Below are 17,538 nucleotides of genomic sequence, written 5' to 3'. Positions count from 1 at the left end.
GCGTTGCTCAGATAACTGCGAGCTGTCCTTTTCTTTTCTCTCACAACAGACGTAGATTTGGGAATGTTTTTTTTTTATGAAACTAAATATAAACATCAGAAATCTATTCCAATCCAATCCAAAATATTTTCACATGTGGCTCTAAACTCACATCCAGTCAGGATTAGGCCCACATGAAGAAAAAAAAAATATTAAAACAGCCTGAATTTTGAAAATAAAATCAGAATCATCCGAGATTAAAGTCAGAATACTGAGATTAAAGTCAGAATACTGAGATTAAAGTCAGAATCATCCTGAGATTAAAGTCAGAATACTGAAATTAAAGTCAGAATAATCATATTAAAGTCAGAATAATGAGATTAAAGTCAGAACCATGAGATTAAAGTCAGAACCATGAGATTAAAGTCAGAATAATGAGATTAAATTCTAATGAGATTAAAGTCAGAATAATCATAGTAAAGTGAGAATAATGAGATAAAAGTCAGAACCATGAGATTAAATTCAGAATAAGAGACATTTATTTGGTTTATGTTTGTTTATGTAATACCTGGAAGCCTCAGTAGGTGGCGCAGGGTACTGTGAGGTGCAGAACATTACTAAATAGAATAGCAGGTTTCAAGTCAGAATACTGAGATTAAAGTCAGAATAAAGAGATTAAAGTCAGAATACTGAGATTAAAGTCAGAATACTGAGATTAAAGTCAGAATAAAGAGATTAAAATCAGAATACTGAGATTAAAGTCAGAATACTGAGATTAAAGTCAGGATAATGAGATTAAAGTCATAACCATGAGATTAAAGTCAGAATAATCAGATTAAAGTCAGAATAATCAGATTAAAATCAGAATACTGAGATTAAAGTCAGAGCCATGAGATTAAAATTCAGAATAATGAGATTAAAGTCAGAATAAAGAGATTAAAGTCAGAATAATCACATAAAAGTCAGAATACTGAGATCAAAGTCAGAATAATCAGATAAAAGTCAAAATACTGAGATTAAAGTCACAATAATAACACACACACTGCTGCCTCCATCACTAAATTCAAATCTTCGTTTAGATTGACCTCAGTGACACAAAGTGACCACACGAGGAGCTAAAATCACGGATTTTCTCTGTGGATTTAGGTGTGGGAGAGTGAGTGGTTAAGACTGCTGGAGATGTTTTATAAATAAATATTATAAATATTATAAGAGCGAGCTTCTCTTAAATTATCTTTACACTTGTTTTCACCTTTGCTTCGTTGTGTGTTGTTTTCTCTACCCCTGTTGTGTATTCTTTCTTTTGTTTAATCCCAATCAGATTACCCTGATAAAGGAATCTTTAAAAAAAACAAAAAACAAAACTGCTGAGTCATGCTGAAAAACCCCCACATCTCTCAGTGACAGTGACTAAGTGTCTTTGAACAAAGAAACTGACTAATTCATCTCCACGCACTTCATCTCCTGAGTCACGTGTGTGTGTAAAGTGTCCGAGCAAAAAACAAGAACCTGGGGGGTATTCCATCAACGTAGCTAAGAATTGCCAGACTTAGGTGTAAGCTTGAAGCTTGACTAAGCTCCATCTCCCAATCTAGCTCCAAGCCGTTCCATCAAGTGAAATCAGCTGGCTCCACCTGACGCTTAGTCAAGCCTCACCTGTTAAGCCTCAACTTGTGCACGCCCACAGGGAAAATAAAAAGCCCATTCTAGTCGAGCGCGGAAACTGTGAAAAATGCCGAAAAGCAAGAGGAAAAGAACGTGCAGAGATGTTCTCTGCAGCGGAGCAAACCCTCCTCATGGAGGTATATGAGGATTACAGCCACATAATCCCAAAGAAGGGCAAAGCGAGGGATGTGGCGTGGCAGAATATTGGCGACAGGCTGAATGTGTAAGTGACAAAGAAAATGAAGTATTTCAGCATCATCATGTTATATAAATCCTCCATCAAAGGGACAACATATATGTAGACAATAATCTACCAATTGATTTCTTGATGGTTTTTGTTTTAAACTAATCAATTATGTGGACCTATTAATGCAACCAAAGCCCTAAAATGAAAAGGAAAATCCCCAAAGAACAAAAAGACAGCCCTAATAAGTAACATTTATATGAACATAATTAAAATAGCATTATTGTTTCACTGCAATTTATGTGAAATTCTCCATATTTGATCATTTGGCAGCCCTAGTAGTAATGTTAGAAAGTGATATTCATCACATTTATCAACTGAATGTTATGCAAATCGATGGGATAGCTTTCATTTATTTCCTGCATGGCCAATTGTATAGAATTGATATCCTTTTCATTTAAGCCTGTCATTTTTACATGCTGTATTTGTGCTACTTCTGTATTTTGTCCCAGATGCTATATGTTGAATTGTTGTATTTTCATTTTATTTTATGTAAAGCACTTTGAATCACCTTGTGCTAAAATGTGCTATATAAAGTAGCCTTGCCTACATTTTTGATAATAATAGGCTACATTTAATCAAAGTATTTTACATGACTCATCACATTTATCATACAATTGATGGTAGATTATTACATGAAGAAATGCAATGTTGGTTATCATTCTATAGGAAATAATCATATGACAGATCTATTGATTATTTATCTAGAATCATTTTCTCAAATCAAGCAATTCAATGGAGACGAGGACCCCTATTACAGTAAGTGAATGCAGGTGACAGCAAATCAATCATCTATCTCCTATCATTCGGAGACCCTAACCCTTGTTACATCAAAAGAATGACGATTTCCTTTTGTTATATTATTTTGCTAATTAGCTTAATTTTGTATTTATTTGTGTCTTATTTTTTATTATATTTTATTTTGGTGATAGTGTTATTTAATGTACTTATAGATAATATATAATTATTAGTTTAAATCATTTCTTTAATACATTTTATTATATATTTTATGTTTTACATATTATTTTATCATTCCATGACAGTTGTGTGTCTCTGGTTCTGTCTATTGGACATTCTTTGATCATAGATGGTGCTAAGCTTCACTTTTAGCCTGCTACAGACCAGGTTTGCCCGGCAGCATAAGTTACCATGGTTACTTGGCTAGCATTCACATTAGCCACCTTGGTGGAACAGGGTTGAGGCTCAGATTGATGGAACGGAAACCTGAGCCACAGTTATGGCTTAGCCATGGTTGAGGCTTAGCCAGAGTCATAGTTTCCATGGTTACTGAGTTGGGGCTAATCTCAGCCTCTTTGATGGAACCGAACTCTCACTCATATTAGCCAGACTTGGCCATTTAAGCTTGGCTTTGCCTTTAGCCTGCTTGATGGAATACCCCCCTGGACTAACTCACAATGCTATGAATACTAAACGCCAATGCTCCCTGAGCACCGGTTCCCCACAGGGCTGCGTCCTGAGTCCCCTGCTGTTCACCCTGATGACCCACGACTGTCGTCCCAGGTACAACACCAACCACATCCTAAAATATGCGGACGACACAACAGTTGTGGGCCTCATTCAGGACAACAACGAACTGGCCTACAGAGAGGAAGTGCGACATCTGGTGGACTGGTGCAGGGTGAACAACCTGCTTCTGAATGTTGACAAGACAAAAGAGATCATCGTCGACTTCAGAAGATCCCGACCCAGCCATACACCACTCCTCATCAATGGCACAACGGTGGAGGTCGTCAGCAGCACCAAGTTCCTGGGGGTCCACATCACAGACAACCTCAGCTGGACACTTCACACTACCTCCCTGGTGAAGAAAGCCCAGCAGTGCCTACACTTCCTGCGACGGATGAGAAGGGTGTCTCTCCCCCCTCCCATCCTCTCCACCTTCTACAGAGGGACCATCGAGAGCCTGCTGACCAGTGGCATCTCCGTCTGGTCTGGGAGCTGCAAGGCCTCAGACTGGAAGTCTCTGCAGAGGGTGGTGAGGACAGTGGAGAAGATCATTGGGACTCCACTCCCACCCATCAAAGACATTGCACACAGGCGCTGTCTAACCAGGGCTCACCAGATCCTCACTGACCACACCCACCCCCACCATGGACTGTTCTCCCTGCTGGCGTCTGGCAGGAGGTTCCGCAGCATCCGCTGCAGAACAAACCGACTCAAGAACAGTTACTTTCCGCTGGCCATCAGACTGCTAAATTCCAAATAACAATTTAGCAGTCCCCCCCCCCTTCCCGACACTATCTGTGCAATATTTAACTGTTTTTTTTCTTTTCATATTGCTGCTTACAGTTTTAATTCCTGTTCTCTTTTTGCACTATTTTTTACTTATATTTATATACATAAAACACTTTTTTATTAATCATAGTTAGGCTGAAAAAGTTGGATACATGTATAGACATTTACAGTAAGATAAAAGACATTTCCCATAAAAACTCATAAGTGACAAAAATTCAATGCTATGTGTTGGTTTCTTATCTGCTGCCAAGCAACGAAATTTCGTTGCCAGTTTTCACTGCTGTGTATTCTGTGCAATGACAATAAAAGGAAGTCTAAGTCTAAGTCTAAGAAAGTCTAAGTCTATGTTTGCATGTTCTTACCTGATAATCTATCACGATGTTGCAGAGTAAAAGTGTTTGTGTTGATCATGTGATCACGAGATGCTAATGTGTTATCATTGTGATTTAAATGTTGTTCAATTCAATTCAATTCAATTCAATTCAAGTCAATTTTATTTGTATGGATCATAACATACATGATCTCAGGTCTGTACATAGACAACATCAAGGAGAGCAGAGAAACACAACAGTTCACACAATGAGCAAACACTAGGCATCAGTGGAGAGAAAAAACTCCCTCTTAACAGAAGAAGAAATCTCTGACAGAACCAGGCTCAGAGATGTGGAGTCATCTGCCTCGACCGGTTGGGGTGAAAGGAAAATGGGGGACAGCGGAGAGGAGGGGGACAGAGAGGGGGGAGAGAAAGAACAAGAGGGAGATGAGGTAGAGACAGAAGAGAGAGAGAGACCAGGAGCAGATACACAACAACTGTATCAAGTTACAAGTTTATACAGTTGATGATATCGACTTTTAATTATAGCACAATAATAATGGTGATGATATGTATGATATGGATAGCCTCGAAAACTGGATCTGGATCCTGCAACCTGCAAGATGAGAATATATATATAGAGAGAGGGAAGGAAGGAAAGACACAAACTAGTGAGAGAAAGAGAAAGGTTAATGACATATAAAAAGTCATATTCATACCCTGAGTGTGAGAGAGTGAATGTGCGTGCACCACAGGAAAATCCCCCAGCAGTCTAGGTCTATAGCAGCATAACTAAGAGATAGTCCAGGTTTCCCTGAACCAGCTCTAACTATAAGCTTTATCAAAAAGAAAAGTTTTAAGTCTAACTTTAAATACAGAGAGAGTGTCCGCCTCCCGAACTGTCATTGGAAGCTGGAACCAGGAGAGGAGGAGCCTGGTAACTGAAGACCATTAAGTGGTTTGTACGTGAGGAGGAGGATTTTAAATTGAATTCTAAACTGTACAGGGAGCCAGTGTAGAGAAGCTAACACTAGAGTTATATGGTCTCTCTTTCTAGTTCCTGTCAGAACTTGTGCTGCAGCATTTTGAATTAACTGAAGGGTTCTAACAGACTTGTTGGAACATCCTGATAATAAGGAGTTTCAGTAATCTAATCTACATGTAACAAAAGCATGAACTAGTTTTTCAGCATCCTGTAAAGACAGAATGTTTCTGTGCAAGAAACATCTCTAGGATGCACTGGGACGCATCGAAACACCCAATGGGATCATTGGGTGTTTCGGGTCTTGCAACATCATACACCCTCGCCCAGGCGACCCAGTTGGGGTTGATCAAGTCCCGACTTGCGTCCCAGTAGCAGTCCACGGATCAGCCCTCTTAATCCAAAGCCACCTTGTGGCCTTCGCTGCGGCTCCGGTCGCGGATTGGATGGCCCTCTTCTTGGCTGCCCCTGTAACACCCAAACTGCTGAGGACTTTACAAAGTGAACGCCCTGCAAAGCCTCTGCAGCCGACTTCTATAGGCTCATAAAAGGTTCTCCAGCCTCTCTCCCTGCACTCCTCCACCAGTTCCTGGTACTTAGCACGTTTCCTCTCATTGGCTTCCTCAATACGCTCTTCCCAGGGCACCGTAAAGGACCGTAAAGGATGATCAGATGTCTTGAAGCCTCAGAGGTAATGATCATGTCTGGGCGGAGACTTGTTGTTACAATGTGCTGGGGGAACCTCAGCTGCTTCCCCAGGTCGACCTGCAGCTGCCAGTCAGAGGCAGTGTGGAGGAGGCCTGTTGTTGCCCGTGCCCGGGTTTCTCTCCAGCTTTGATGAAGGGGACTGCCTTCTTTGGAGCATGATGGTGTTTGCTGGTGCTGATGGCTGAGACTAAGCTCTCAGCAATTGCCTTAAGCACCTGGTCATGGTGCCAACGATAGCGGCCATCAGCCAGAGCCTTTGGGCAGCAGCTTAGGAGATGTTCTAAGGAGCATCTTCCAGAGCAAAGAAGGCAGGAAGGTGTCTCACTCTTCCCCCAGACATGGAGGTTTGCTGGGCTTGGCAGGGCATCATAGACAGCTTGTATAAGGAAACGGACCCGATGGAAGTCTGCCTGCAAGATGTTTGTCCAGGTGATCCTGCGCTGCAGTGCACTCTCCCACCTTGTCCACGCTCCCTGCTGCCGGAGTCCCGCTGCCGTGCTCACTCGCTCTTCCTCTACGCCTGCTCGGACCTCTTCCTGGAGTAGATGGTGTCTTTCCTTGCCACGGGCCTGGCTGACCAGAGTCTTCGGGAAGTAGCCTGCTCTGCCTGTCGCCACAGTGCCCACCAGAGCCTTTTGTCTCAGACGTGACTCTGCTGCCTCCAGTGCTTTCCCAGCGTTCCACTTCCTTCCTGTCCTCACCTCAATGCCAGCTGATGACACCTTGCAGTCCCTGGAGTCCCTGTACTGTAGGGCTTCTCCGTGAGACCACTGAAGGGCAGTTGCAGGATGTTACTCGTCCTGTACAGTGCAGCGCTGGTGAGACTGCGTGGAAGGCCCAGCAACCTCCGAAGAAAGCCACTGATCTTCCTTTCTAGGGACTAAACTGTTGTTATTGGGACTGCATAGACCAGCAGGGGCCACAGGACTCGGGGCAGGATGGAATGCTGGTAGATCCAGGCTTTAAATCTACCAGGCAGACCAGACTTCTCAACCTTGGTGAGCCAAGCTCCAAGCTCTTTGTTGGACTTCTAGATGGCAACATAGTCTTTCAGGCTGGAGTCAAAGAGCTTCCCCAAACTCTTGACAGGTTGCTCCGTGATGGTTGGAATGACAGTTCCTGAGATGGAAAAACGGAACTTGTCAATCACTCCCCTTCTTCAGCACGATGGACCTTGATTTAGCAGGCTTAAAAGTCATCCTTGCCCAGGTGATGAGCCTCTAAAGTCCTTGTAGGATCCACCTGCTCCCTGGGACCGATGTTGTTGTGATGGTAAGGTCGTCCATATAGGCTCTTATAGGGGGCTGTCGTACACCTGACTTGGTTAGAGGCCCTCTGCATTCCACCTTGGCTGACTTGACCACCATGTTCATGGCAAGGGAGAAAAGGATAACAGAGATGGTACAGCCTGTTATTATTCCTTTCCCAATGCGATGCCAGTCTGATGTTTCTGACCCAGAAGTGACCCTCATCCTGAAATGATTGTAGTAATCCAGGATCAGGTCCTTGATCTTACTGGGAACATGATGGAGGTGTAGAGCAAGCTTGACCAGTTTATGCGGTATTGACCCGTAGGCGTTGGCCAGGTCCAACCACAAGACAACTAGGTTGCCTCTGTTTTCATGGGCCTCTCTAATGAGCTGTGTAACTACACCAGTGTGTTCCAAGCAGGCGGGAGCTCCTGGGACCCCTCCCTTCTGTACTGAGGGGTCAATGTAGTTGTTCTTGAGAAGAAACTCTGTCAGTCTTCGTGAGACGATGCTGAAAAACACCTTCCCTTCGACACTCAATAGTGAGATGGTCCGAAACTGGTTGATGTTTTTCGAATTCTCCTCTTTGGGGATCCACACTCCCTCAGCCCACCTCCACTGGTCAGCAACTCTTCCCCTTCTCCAAATCACCTTCGAAATCTTCCACAGGTGCCATAGGAGCTCTGGGCAACGCTTGTAGACCAGATAGGGTACACCACTGGGGCCTGGAGTAGATGCTGAGCGAGCTGCCTTGATGATCTCCTTGACCTCCTTCAGGCTTGGCTCCTTCAGGTTGAACTCTGTTGTTGGGAGGGCAGGACTTATGAGAGCTCTGTTGGGTCCCAGCTCTTGCTCTCTCAGGGAATCGCTCACTGTATCCTGGAGGAAGCGATTCACTTCCTCTGTTGAGCACTCGAGCTGGCCACTGCGCTTTTCCCCAAGCAGTTGTTTCGTGAAGCCAAAGGGATTGGCGATGAAGGCTGCTCGCTTCCTGGCTCTCTCTCTTCCCCGTCTCCGGTGCCACTCTGCTCTGCGGAGGATCCTCAGCTTCTTCCGCAGGATGTTTTGCAGCTCTGCTAATGGTTGCTTCTCCTAGTCAGTAGCTTCCTTGTACTGTTTCTTGAGAATGCGGAGCTCCTGTCGCAGTTGATGTATCTTGGTAGCCCTTCGGTTCATGGTATAGGAGATGGTCTTGGTTTCACCCTTCTCTACCCGCCCAAATCTTTCTGAGGCATAACTGAAGATGATGGTAGTCATGGTTTGGAGTCGGCTGTCAGCATCTCCTTTGGCTCTAATTTTCATAATGTTCCGCAGGTGGAAGAAAGCTGTTCTGGAAATGAGTTTTATGTGTGACTCAAATGACATTTCCTGGTCAAAAGTAACTCCAAGGTTCCTCACAGTGGAACTGGAAGCCATGGGGATGTCATCTAAAGTGACAATGTGATCAGAAAGTTTTTCTCTGAGGTGTTTAGGGCCGAGTATAAAAGTTTAAAAGTAGAAAGTTACAGGTCATCCAGGACTTTATGTCTCTGAGACATTCCTGGAGTTGAACAACCTGATTTATTTCATCCGTCCTCATTGATAAATATAGCTGTGTGTCATCTGCATAACAATGAAAGTGTATGTTGTGCTTCCTAATAATGTTCCCTAGAGGAAACATATATAAGGTAAAAAGTATGGGCCCAAGCACTGAGCCTTGTGGAACTCCACAATTAACTTTAGTTTGTAGTGAGGCTTTATCATTAACATGAACAAACTGGAATCTATCAGATAAGTATGATTTAAACCAGCAGAGGGCAGCACAAGTGATCCCAAGAGTCTGCTCCAATCTCTGCAGTAGAATATTATGATCAGTGGTGTCAAATGCAGACATGCATCCTGCCGACATGAATAATAACTTTACTGAATTTACGTTTATCCGTAGCCAGCAGTTTCAGATAAGACTCTAAGTCGCCCGCTCTGGCCCCTGGGAAAACACCTGACGGTGGTCGCTGGCGTTGCTATTTTCACGTTCCTCAGGATGGAGTCACCAATTACCAGAGTTGGTTTCTCAGTCTGTGTGGTGCTGAGAGGGGAAAACTTGTTTGAGGTGTGAACAGGTTGGTGGTGGACAGGACTCTTAGGCTTAACACTACAGTCACCCAGCTGCCCTGTTTGTCTCCCGCTGCACGGGAGCTGCTGAGGGAGCTAATGCTATGTGGTCCGCACTGACTACAGGGGACTGGCTAACTGATTTAGCTTCTATGGTGCGGAGCCGAGTTTCTACCTCACTAAGCCTTGCCTCCACCCTAGCCAGTAAGCTACACTTTTTACGAGTACTTTTATCACTAAAGGAGGCAGAGGAGTAGCTAAACATGTGGCACACAACACAGGAGAGAGCAGGAGAAGGAGAGGGAGAGAGAGAAGCCATCGCTGCTAAGCTAACTTTACGCTAGCAAAGAAAGAAAGACCGTACGTGATCTACGTAAACGATAGAGTTTAAGCAAAAGTAGCAGGTGAAAGTATTAATCTTACTAGTCTTCTTTTCCTTTCTGCTGCTCCCTTCAGGGGTCGCTACAGCGAATCAACCTCCTCCATGTCACCCTGTTCTCTGTATCCATCTCTCTCACACCAACTAACTTCATGTCCTCTTTCACTACATCCATAAACCTTCTCTTTGGTCTTCCTCTGGACCTCCTGCCTGGCAGTTCCAACCCCAGCATCCTTCTAAGCAATATACTCACTATCCCTCCTTTGTACATGACCAAACCATCTCATTCTGGCCTCTCTGACCTTATCTCCAAAACATCTAACATGTGCTGTTCCTCTGATTGACTCATTCCTGATCCTATCCATCTTCATCACTCCCAAAGAGAACCTCAACATCTTCATCTCTGCTACCTCCAGCTCTGCTTCCTGTCTTTTCCTCAGTGCCACTGTCTCTAGACCATACAGCATCGCTGGTCTCACCACTGTCTTGTATATCTTTCCTTTCATTCTGGCTGATACTCTTTTATCACACATTACCACTGACACTTTTCTCCACCCATTCCAACCAGCTTGAACACGTTTCTTCACCTCTTTTCCACAATCTCCAGTGCTCTGGACTGTTGACCCTAAATACTTCAAATCCTCCACCTTCTTTATCTCCACTCCCTGTAGCCTCATGGTTCCACTTGGGTTCCTCTCATTCACACACATATATTCTGTCTTGCTGCGACTAACCTTCATTCCTCTCCTTTCAAGAGCATATCTCCACCTCTCGAGCTTTTCCTCCACCTGGTTTCTGCTCTCACCACAGATCACAATGTCATCTGCAAACATCATAGTCCATGGAGATTCCTGTCTAACCTCATCTGTCAGTCTGTCCATCACCACCGCAAACAAGAAGGGACTCAGAGCCGAACCCTGATGTAGTCCCACCTCCACCTTGAACTTCTCTGTCACACCTACAGCACACCTCACCGCTGTCTCACAGTTGGCATACATGTCCTGCACCAGTCGCCAATGAACGCCAATGCCAACCAAACCTAATGCCAACGCAAACTCAACGCCAACCCAACGCCAACCCAACACCAACACCAACACCAACACCAACCCAATGCCAATGCCAATGCCAACCCAATGCCAACCAAACGCCAACCCACCAACCCCACACCAACCCAAAACTGTGTGCTCTTTGAGGTTTATTAGTTTATTATTATATTATATATATTATATAAGAGATTATTATTAGTGTTCAACACGCTAATTACAATTATTTTGACATGGTGATATTTTTCCTGAGTCGTGCATATTTGTTGTTTTTCGTGGTTTTACGCATCTGTGTCAAGCCACACGTGACCATGTTAGTGTGTGTGTGTGTGTGTTTGAATGACAGGCTGTGTTCTTTTGTAATTAAAACCCTTCTGCTCATTAAAAGAATAAAGACCATTCCTCCATGTGTTGTCTGCATATTCTGTGTGGTTTTCTCGTGTGATATCAAAGAGTAAATGTCAGTAAAGGTGCAGTTCATCACTCTTAAATATCACCATGTGTTTTTTTTATTTGAAGAATGTGTCATTTGGACAAATGATGACAGAATGATTATTTGTGCTTTATTCGGTTCCCTGTCCCATGAAGGAAGTTCAACAGTAGAACTGGTTGTTCCACTGGTGCAGCTCATGTTATATAAACTCACTTTTTCACATTTTCACCTGCAGACGCTGAGAGGAAAACGACTATCAGACAACACACACACAAACCAGTTTTTTCTTTTACTCATCGCTGTGTTTGAGGCTGAACGTGTCAAAGCAAAGGGACAATTATGTTCATTTCAATCAAAAGATTAACCAAAGATAATCTGATGCTGTCGCTTAAATCAGGTCAATCATTTCATCTGTTACAACAAGAAAAACTACTCAATGTTTTTTAAATTCACATGAACATTTGTGGCATCAGTCTACTTATGTCACGGAATTTATAATCCCAAAATTTACTTAAAATTCCAAAATCTATTTATAATTCCAAAATCTACTTATAATTCCCAAATCACACATGATATCAACTGCTTCGTGAAGACCCACACCTGGTAGTATGTTCTTATATAACGTGTTACAATTCACCCCAAATTGACTTGACAAATTGACAAATGACTTCATGTGTTCATCTCGCAAACATTCTTCTTCTAGTCTTTCATCACTTGAGCTGACAATAATAATAAACATAATCAAAGTTTTGTTATCTTCTGGTCAATGATGATGATTTTTCTTTTTTCTTTCAATACATATGTTTTACTCAACTCAACAGTATGAATTTGTTTCCATATTTAACAAATTTAACAAAAAAAACCACAACATTCTAGAGTCTTTTTTTAGACTCCGTCACACGTATCGCCCACTGGATTTGAGCTCCGGACACAGCTTGGCCTCTAGATCTTCCATCTTCATTGACTCCACTTCTTTGGAGTTGGATAGGCTGGCGGTGCGGGTGATCTTGGTGAGGGTTTCCTCATAGGGCGGCGGCAGGTAGACCATGACAAAGACTCCGTTTGAGACTTCAGAGCTGGTGCTGGCGTGGCGCTCGGTGTTCCTGGTCAGGGAGGACAGGAACTCTGTGCTGCTTTCAGTGTGGAGGTCCAGGGCGATGATGCTGGCCAGGCTGAGCTTGCTGTGGGACCAGCGACGGTACGCCACGACCACCAGGAGAGCCAGCAGGAGGATGAAGACCAGCGGCAGGACCACGTAAACCGTGAGCAACAACCGTCTGTCCTCGCCGATGTCTGGCTTGTTCCTGCTCAGGCTCTGTTGATCAAAAATTGAGTTTTTCTGTGAAGGTTCTCAGTCATCCAGGTCTACCATCTAACCGAGTGGTTCCCAAACTTTTTCTTTTGGGCCCCCCTTTGGAGGAAGAAATTTCCCGGGGGCCCCGCAACTCTGACGAAATTGTAACAATGTGTCAAGTGAAACATTTATTGAATCAATATTAGAAGAAACATTTCACTTTTCTTTCAATAATCTGTTGTGCAAATAACATTTTTGCTTTAGCAACACAAATAACTTCAATATTACTTTGTGAGAAAGCAATTTTTAAATAAAAATATGAAATGCGCAATTATACCTAAAATAGTTTAACTTTTTAAACAATAAATACATTTGGATAACAAAGAACACTTTACCAATATCAATAATTTGCTGTTTTAACAATACAAATGCTGTCCCCTGCCAATGTTTTGAGACCCAACACACAGAGAGGTCTTTGGTGGCATTTTCTCAGCTGACGTTGGCTTGTTGTTAGTTTCTAAAACATTGCACAGTTTTCTTTTTGCCTCTGTCAGAAACTTCTCTATTATCCAAACCTTGTCACCAATGTAGATTTTGTTGTGGTACGTCACTTAAATGAGTCTGGGTTACAGCGAGACCAAAAGTTCCGCCTGCTAAACTTTAGTTAATGTTTAAAACAGAACTTGCGCCCCCCCGGGGAGTCTCCACGCCCCCCCAGAGGGGCCCGCCCCACAGTTTGAAAAAGGCTTACTTCATGTTGTTCTCACCTGTTTGTCCTGTGTGAACGGTGATCCGGTCACCCAGTCATATGACCCCCGGCCTGCTGGTCCAAACTGCATCCAGCTACTCTCCAGCAGCGCCCGCATGACGGACGGACAGACGGACAGATGTAGATATACTTGTTTACAGAGTAAAAACAACAAAGCATCCAGTTGTTGTTCCAGTGGTTTCAGCAGTTAAAGGAGGAAGAGAGAGTTTCTGCTGCTGATGACTCGGGGGTGGGGCTTAACTGATGGGGGAGGAGGCCAAAGTCAGAGAGATGGGATTTAACAATGTGTGTGTATGTAGCTTGGTGACAGTAAAGGGGGGCGTGGCTTCCCTCCAGATCAAATCCCAAGCACGTGTAACGGAAAAAAAAATACACACTCTGACAGTTAAACTTCCAGCTGTTGTCATTGAACGTGTGCGTGTGTGTGCGTGTGTGTGTGTGTGTGTAACCACTGATCTCGTCATGGAGACCAAAACCTGGTCCTAATGAGGCAGAACCTCAACTGGAAGTTGACTGATTTTTACTTCCTGTTTGGTTGTAAAATGTCTGAAACCCAGTTTGTGTGAACAATTTACAGCACATTCAGGGATTTTTAAATAAAATAATGTAATGTGTTATGTTCTCAGTAGTTTGTTTTATATATAACATAAATACAGGCTTTTGATTTGACTCTTTGTTTTAAGAAAAATAAAATACACGTTTGTATTCAATGTCTAGTTTCAGTAGTTATTGTAACGAAAAAGTTTCTTGGGACCATAGCATCAATGCAACAGGAAGTCGGCCATTTTCAAATTTAGCGTCCATCTTGGCGATTTGCACGTTTTCGTAAATGAACAAACTCGTCTGAGCATGATAATCGCAACAACATAAAATGTCATCAATTTGTACACAACACATCAAAGATGAAAAGTTACCAAAAGGTCGCAGTTTTGAGACGTTGGTGAAAATGTAACTGAATTTTCATTATTATTATTTTTTATACATTTTCACTTCACAAAGATTAAGGTAATAAAAGCTCAATTCAATTCAATTTTATTTGTATAGTGCCAAATCATAACATACATGATCTCAGGTCTGTACATAGACAACATCAAGGAGAGCAGAGAAACACAACAGTTAACACAATGAGCAAACACTAGGCATCAGTGGAGAGAAAAAACTCCCTCTTAACATGTGTGTGTTTGTACGTCGGTGAAATACGGTCGCTGACTAAATACGGCGACCGCTGGCCGCAGTCTGATGTGAAGTGGTGCGAACACACGAACACACGTTTGCTGACTTTATCCGGCACATTAGCTTCATATATAAAATCCTCTGAGGCTGGAAGTTTGTGTAAAACACTGTGCTCCACTGTGCAGCCACCAACAGCACACTTGTCCCTCCACGTTGACATAATACCGCTCTTCCTCCCTCGCCTGCACTCTCGCATTTTATAGGGACAAGGTGGAGCTAAGGTGGAGCTAAGGTGGAGCTAAGGTGGAGCTAAGGTGGAGCTAAGGTGGAGCTAAGGTGGAGCTAAGGTGGAGCTAAGGTGGAGCTAAGGTGGAGCTAAGGTGGAGCTCTCCAAGTAAACTTACTGGAGGGTGGTAACATTCGTGGTGAAATGCGCATGCTGCCGTCATAAGTGCAGGGAATTCAACATCGCGTGTTTTATAACCTACTGTATACTTACACTAAGGGGGACCACGAAAACATGACTGAGTATTCTTTTTCCACACTTTGGTGACTGGTAGGGCCTCCAGAGTCCCAAATATAAGTATTAAAATGATTAAAAAGTTGATTTTGCATAATATGTCCCCTTTAAGAATTATTTAACTGCTTTCAGAATACAACAACACACTGTTGAGAGGACTGAAGAGACACACCACAATTGATGTTATACAAGGATTTATTGAAGTGAAGTAGTTCATTGAATCACTAAATAATTGAGTGTCTCTGTATGTTGGTCCTGTGAAAAAAGAGAGAGAGACACTTTATTGATAGACCATGGGGGAATTCACATTGTCCAGCAGCTCTTGACATGAAGCACTTCACCAGCGAGTGTTTAATGTGCAGAAAAAAGCTGCCTCTCCCACGAGTGAGAGCAGATCCTGTTGAGCTCAAGGGATTCAAATCTGTGCTTGATGGTTAATATCTGTGTGTGTGTGTGTGTGTGTGTGTGTGTGAAATCACATACATCGCTCTGAGTCGTTGTTTTGTGTGCTGGATTATTGAACCAATTCTGATTCCATAGTGTTTGTTATTGTCCATGATGGCATGCAGCTTCCTCCTCAACTGCTGCTCCACCACATTTCTGAGAGGGTCCCGCCCCCTGCCTAGCTCAGAACTGGCCTTTTCACCAGTTTGTCTTGTAGGAATGGGAACGATACGGCATTTTGAGAGTGGATTGTCGAGGCCCACATGTCGAATTTTTGTCAAATTGTTTTTTTTACAGCAGCAGCAACATCAGCAATGCAGAGGGTGGAAAATATTCTACAGATGCGCAGATCATCTAGGTCAAATAATTTCTGCCTGATGAAAACGTTCATGTTTTGAAAATTTTCAGATCTAGTCGATATATTAACCTACGTATTATTTATTTGTTTATTTCAACTGCGACCCGCCTGCATTTCATCCAAATAAAATATTGTCTTTTTTCACGCAATCCACCCGCTTATTAGAGATCTATTAGAGATGCCCCGCGTCTCTAATAGGTGAACTTATCTTACCATTTCGGCCTAATTTTTGTTCAAGAACACAAGCATGTCCACGTGTTTGGGAAGAAGGCAAGTCTAGTCACTATTAATGAAGAGAAAACTCTCTGGCACGGATGTGGCAGGGATGCAGAGGCAGGCTTACACCAGACGGCTCAGGTTTTTGAACCCGCGCTTGTTAAGTGTGCACCAGAGTGCCGGATCCTGAATCTTCATTTGTGTAGCGCAGTTTTATGATGTTTACTTGAATAGACAATGTAATAACTTCAAAGACAAAATCCAATACACAAAAAATTCCCCCAAGCCCCACCCCCAACATTTCAACTCTCTATTTTTGTTGTTGAGGTGTCATGACATGAAAAAAAAATCTCATCCCTATTTTCTAGGCATCTGCAGCCTGTCACTGCAGACATTGAAGGACCTGTCCCTTCCCTTTACACTGCATCTGTGTTAGCAGACCACTGTAGGACTGCACAGTCTCAACCTCCACTCCCCCAATGCAAACTGAATGGCAGTCAGTGAAGGCCTCCACAAGGTCCCAAGGTCCAGTGTCCCAGAAACACATCTCCCCAGCCTGACGTACTGTGGTCTGGCAGTCAGATACTCCCCCACTCCCATACAGAGAAGCTTGTCTCTCAGTATCAGAGGTTGTAAGGTGTTGAACGCGCTCGAGAAGTCGAAGAACATGATCCTCACATATGAACCAGGTACATCCAGGTAGGAATATGCCCGGTGCAGCATGTACAGAACCGCGTCTTCCACTCCTACATGTTCCTGTAGGCAAACTGAGGGAGTGAAGATCCTCTGCAACATGTTATCCTGGCTGAACCTAGCCTTGACTCAGTTGCATGAGAGCAGGGGTGCATGGAGATTATTCTGTGCAGACATGGATTTGTTAATCCTGCTGTCAGCTGTTGAAGGTGACATAGACCGGAAGCTCCAATTAACGCTGCGTTTGTGTGTGTATCTGCGTCATTACCTCGTTTATGAAACCCTAAAGTTTCAGAACAAACAGTTCAGCTACTGCTGAGAAAATAGTGTTGTATTGTTTTCCTGGGCTCTGCGAAGCGGATCGACACTTCCTTAATTTGATGTCGTCATCAGAAATCCTCACCACCGTAGCGCCTCCCGGTGCGGGCACTAGTCCGGGCACATCCGGTTGCGTACATTCAACCGCAGAAGAAGAAGAAGAACTAGTCTCGTTGTAGCTGCTGAGATGCAGAGCATCCACCGTGCCAGAGGGGGAGCTGTGTATCTGAGAGCTGGCCTATCTATTACGTCACTTCCAGGTACCTGGCCAATCACAGGACAGTAGGAAAGCTCTCGTTGGCTGGCCAATCACAGCAACTGTTTGGTCTGAAACAGCGCGGCTGACGAGAGCGTCAGTGAGGAGATATTTTGATCGGCTCGTTTGCAGCGATTAGGAGGTTTTTAATCAT

At 43.5% G+C, this 17,538-nt stretch overlaps 1 protein-coding gene and 1 pseudogene across 1 annotated transcript; both read right to left on the bottom strand.

Moving 5' to 3' along the window:
• Positions 1-5,751: 5,751 nt before the first annotated feature.
• On the bottom strand, positions 5,752-8,654 carry LOC131466635 (uncharacterized; annotated as a pseudogene).
• A 3,584-nt stretch (positions 8,655-12,238) lies between these two features.
• LOC131466696 (small integral membrane protein 28-like) lies at positions 12,239-13,503 on the bottom strand. The gene is made up of 2 exons (XM_058640121.1): positions 13,405-13,503; positions 12,239-12,658 (listed from the first exon to the last, which is right to left on the bottom strand). The coding sequence occupies exons 1-2, from the start codon at positions 13,501-13,503 to the stop codon at positions 12,239-12,241; spliced, it is 519 nt and encodes a 172-aa protein (XP_058496104.1).
• Positions 13,504-17,538: the final 4,035 nt, after the last annotated feature.

The sequence above is a fragment of the Solea solea genome, chromosome 10 (assembly GCF_958295425.1).
Source record: "Solea solea chromosome 10, fSolSol10.1, whole genome shotgun sequence".
Lineage (NCBI taxonomy): Eukaryota > Metazoa > Chordata > Actinopteri > Pleuronectiformes > Soleidae > Solea > Solea solea.
The sequence above is the reverse complement of the archived record's forward strand: the minus strand, read 5'-3'. Positions and strand labels throughout refer to the sequence as shown.

Bases quoted from the DNA above. Each gene is read 5' to 3' on its own strand.
- LOC131466696 (XM_058640121.1), bottom strand. From the start codon at position 13,503: ATGCGGGCGCTGCTGGAGAGTAGCTGGATGCAGTTTGGACCAGCAGGC. The intron at 12,659-13,404 runs GTGAGAACAACA...TTTGATCAACAG, and splicing joins CGTTCACACAGGACAAACAG to AGCCTGAGCAGGAACAAGCC.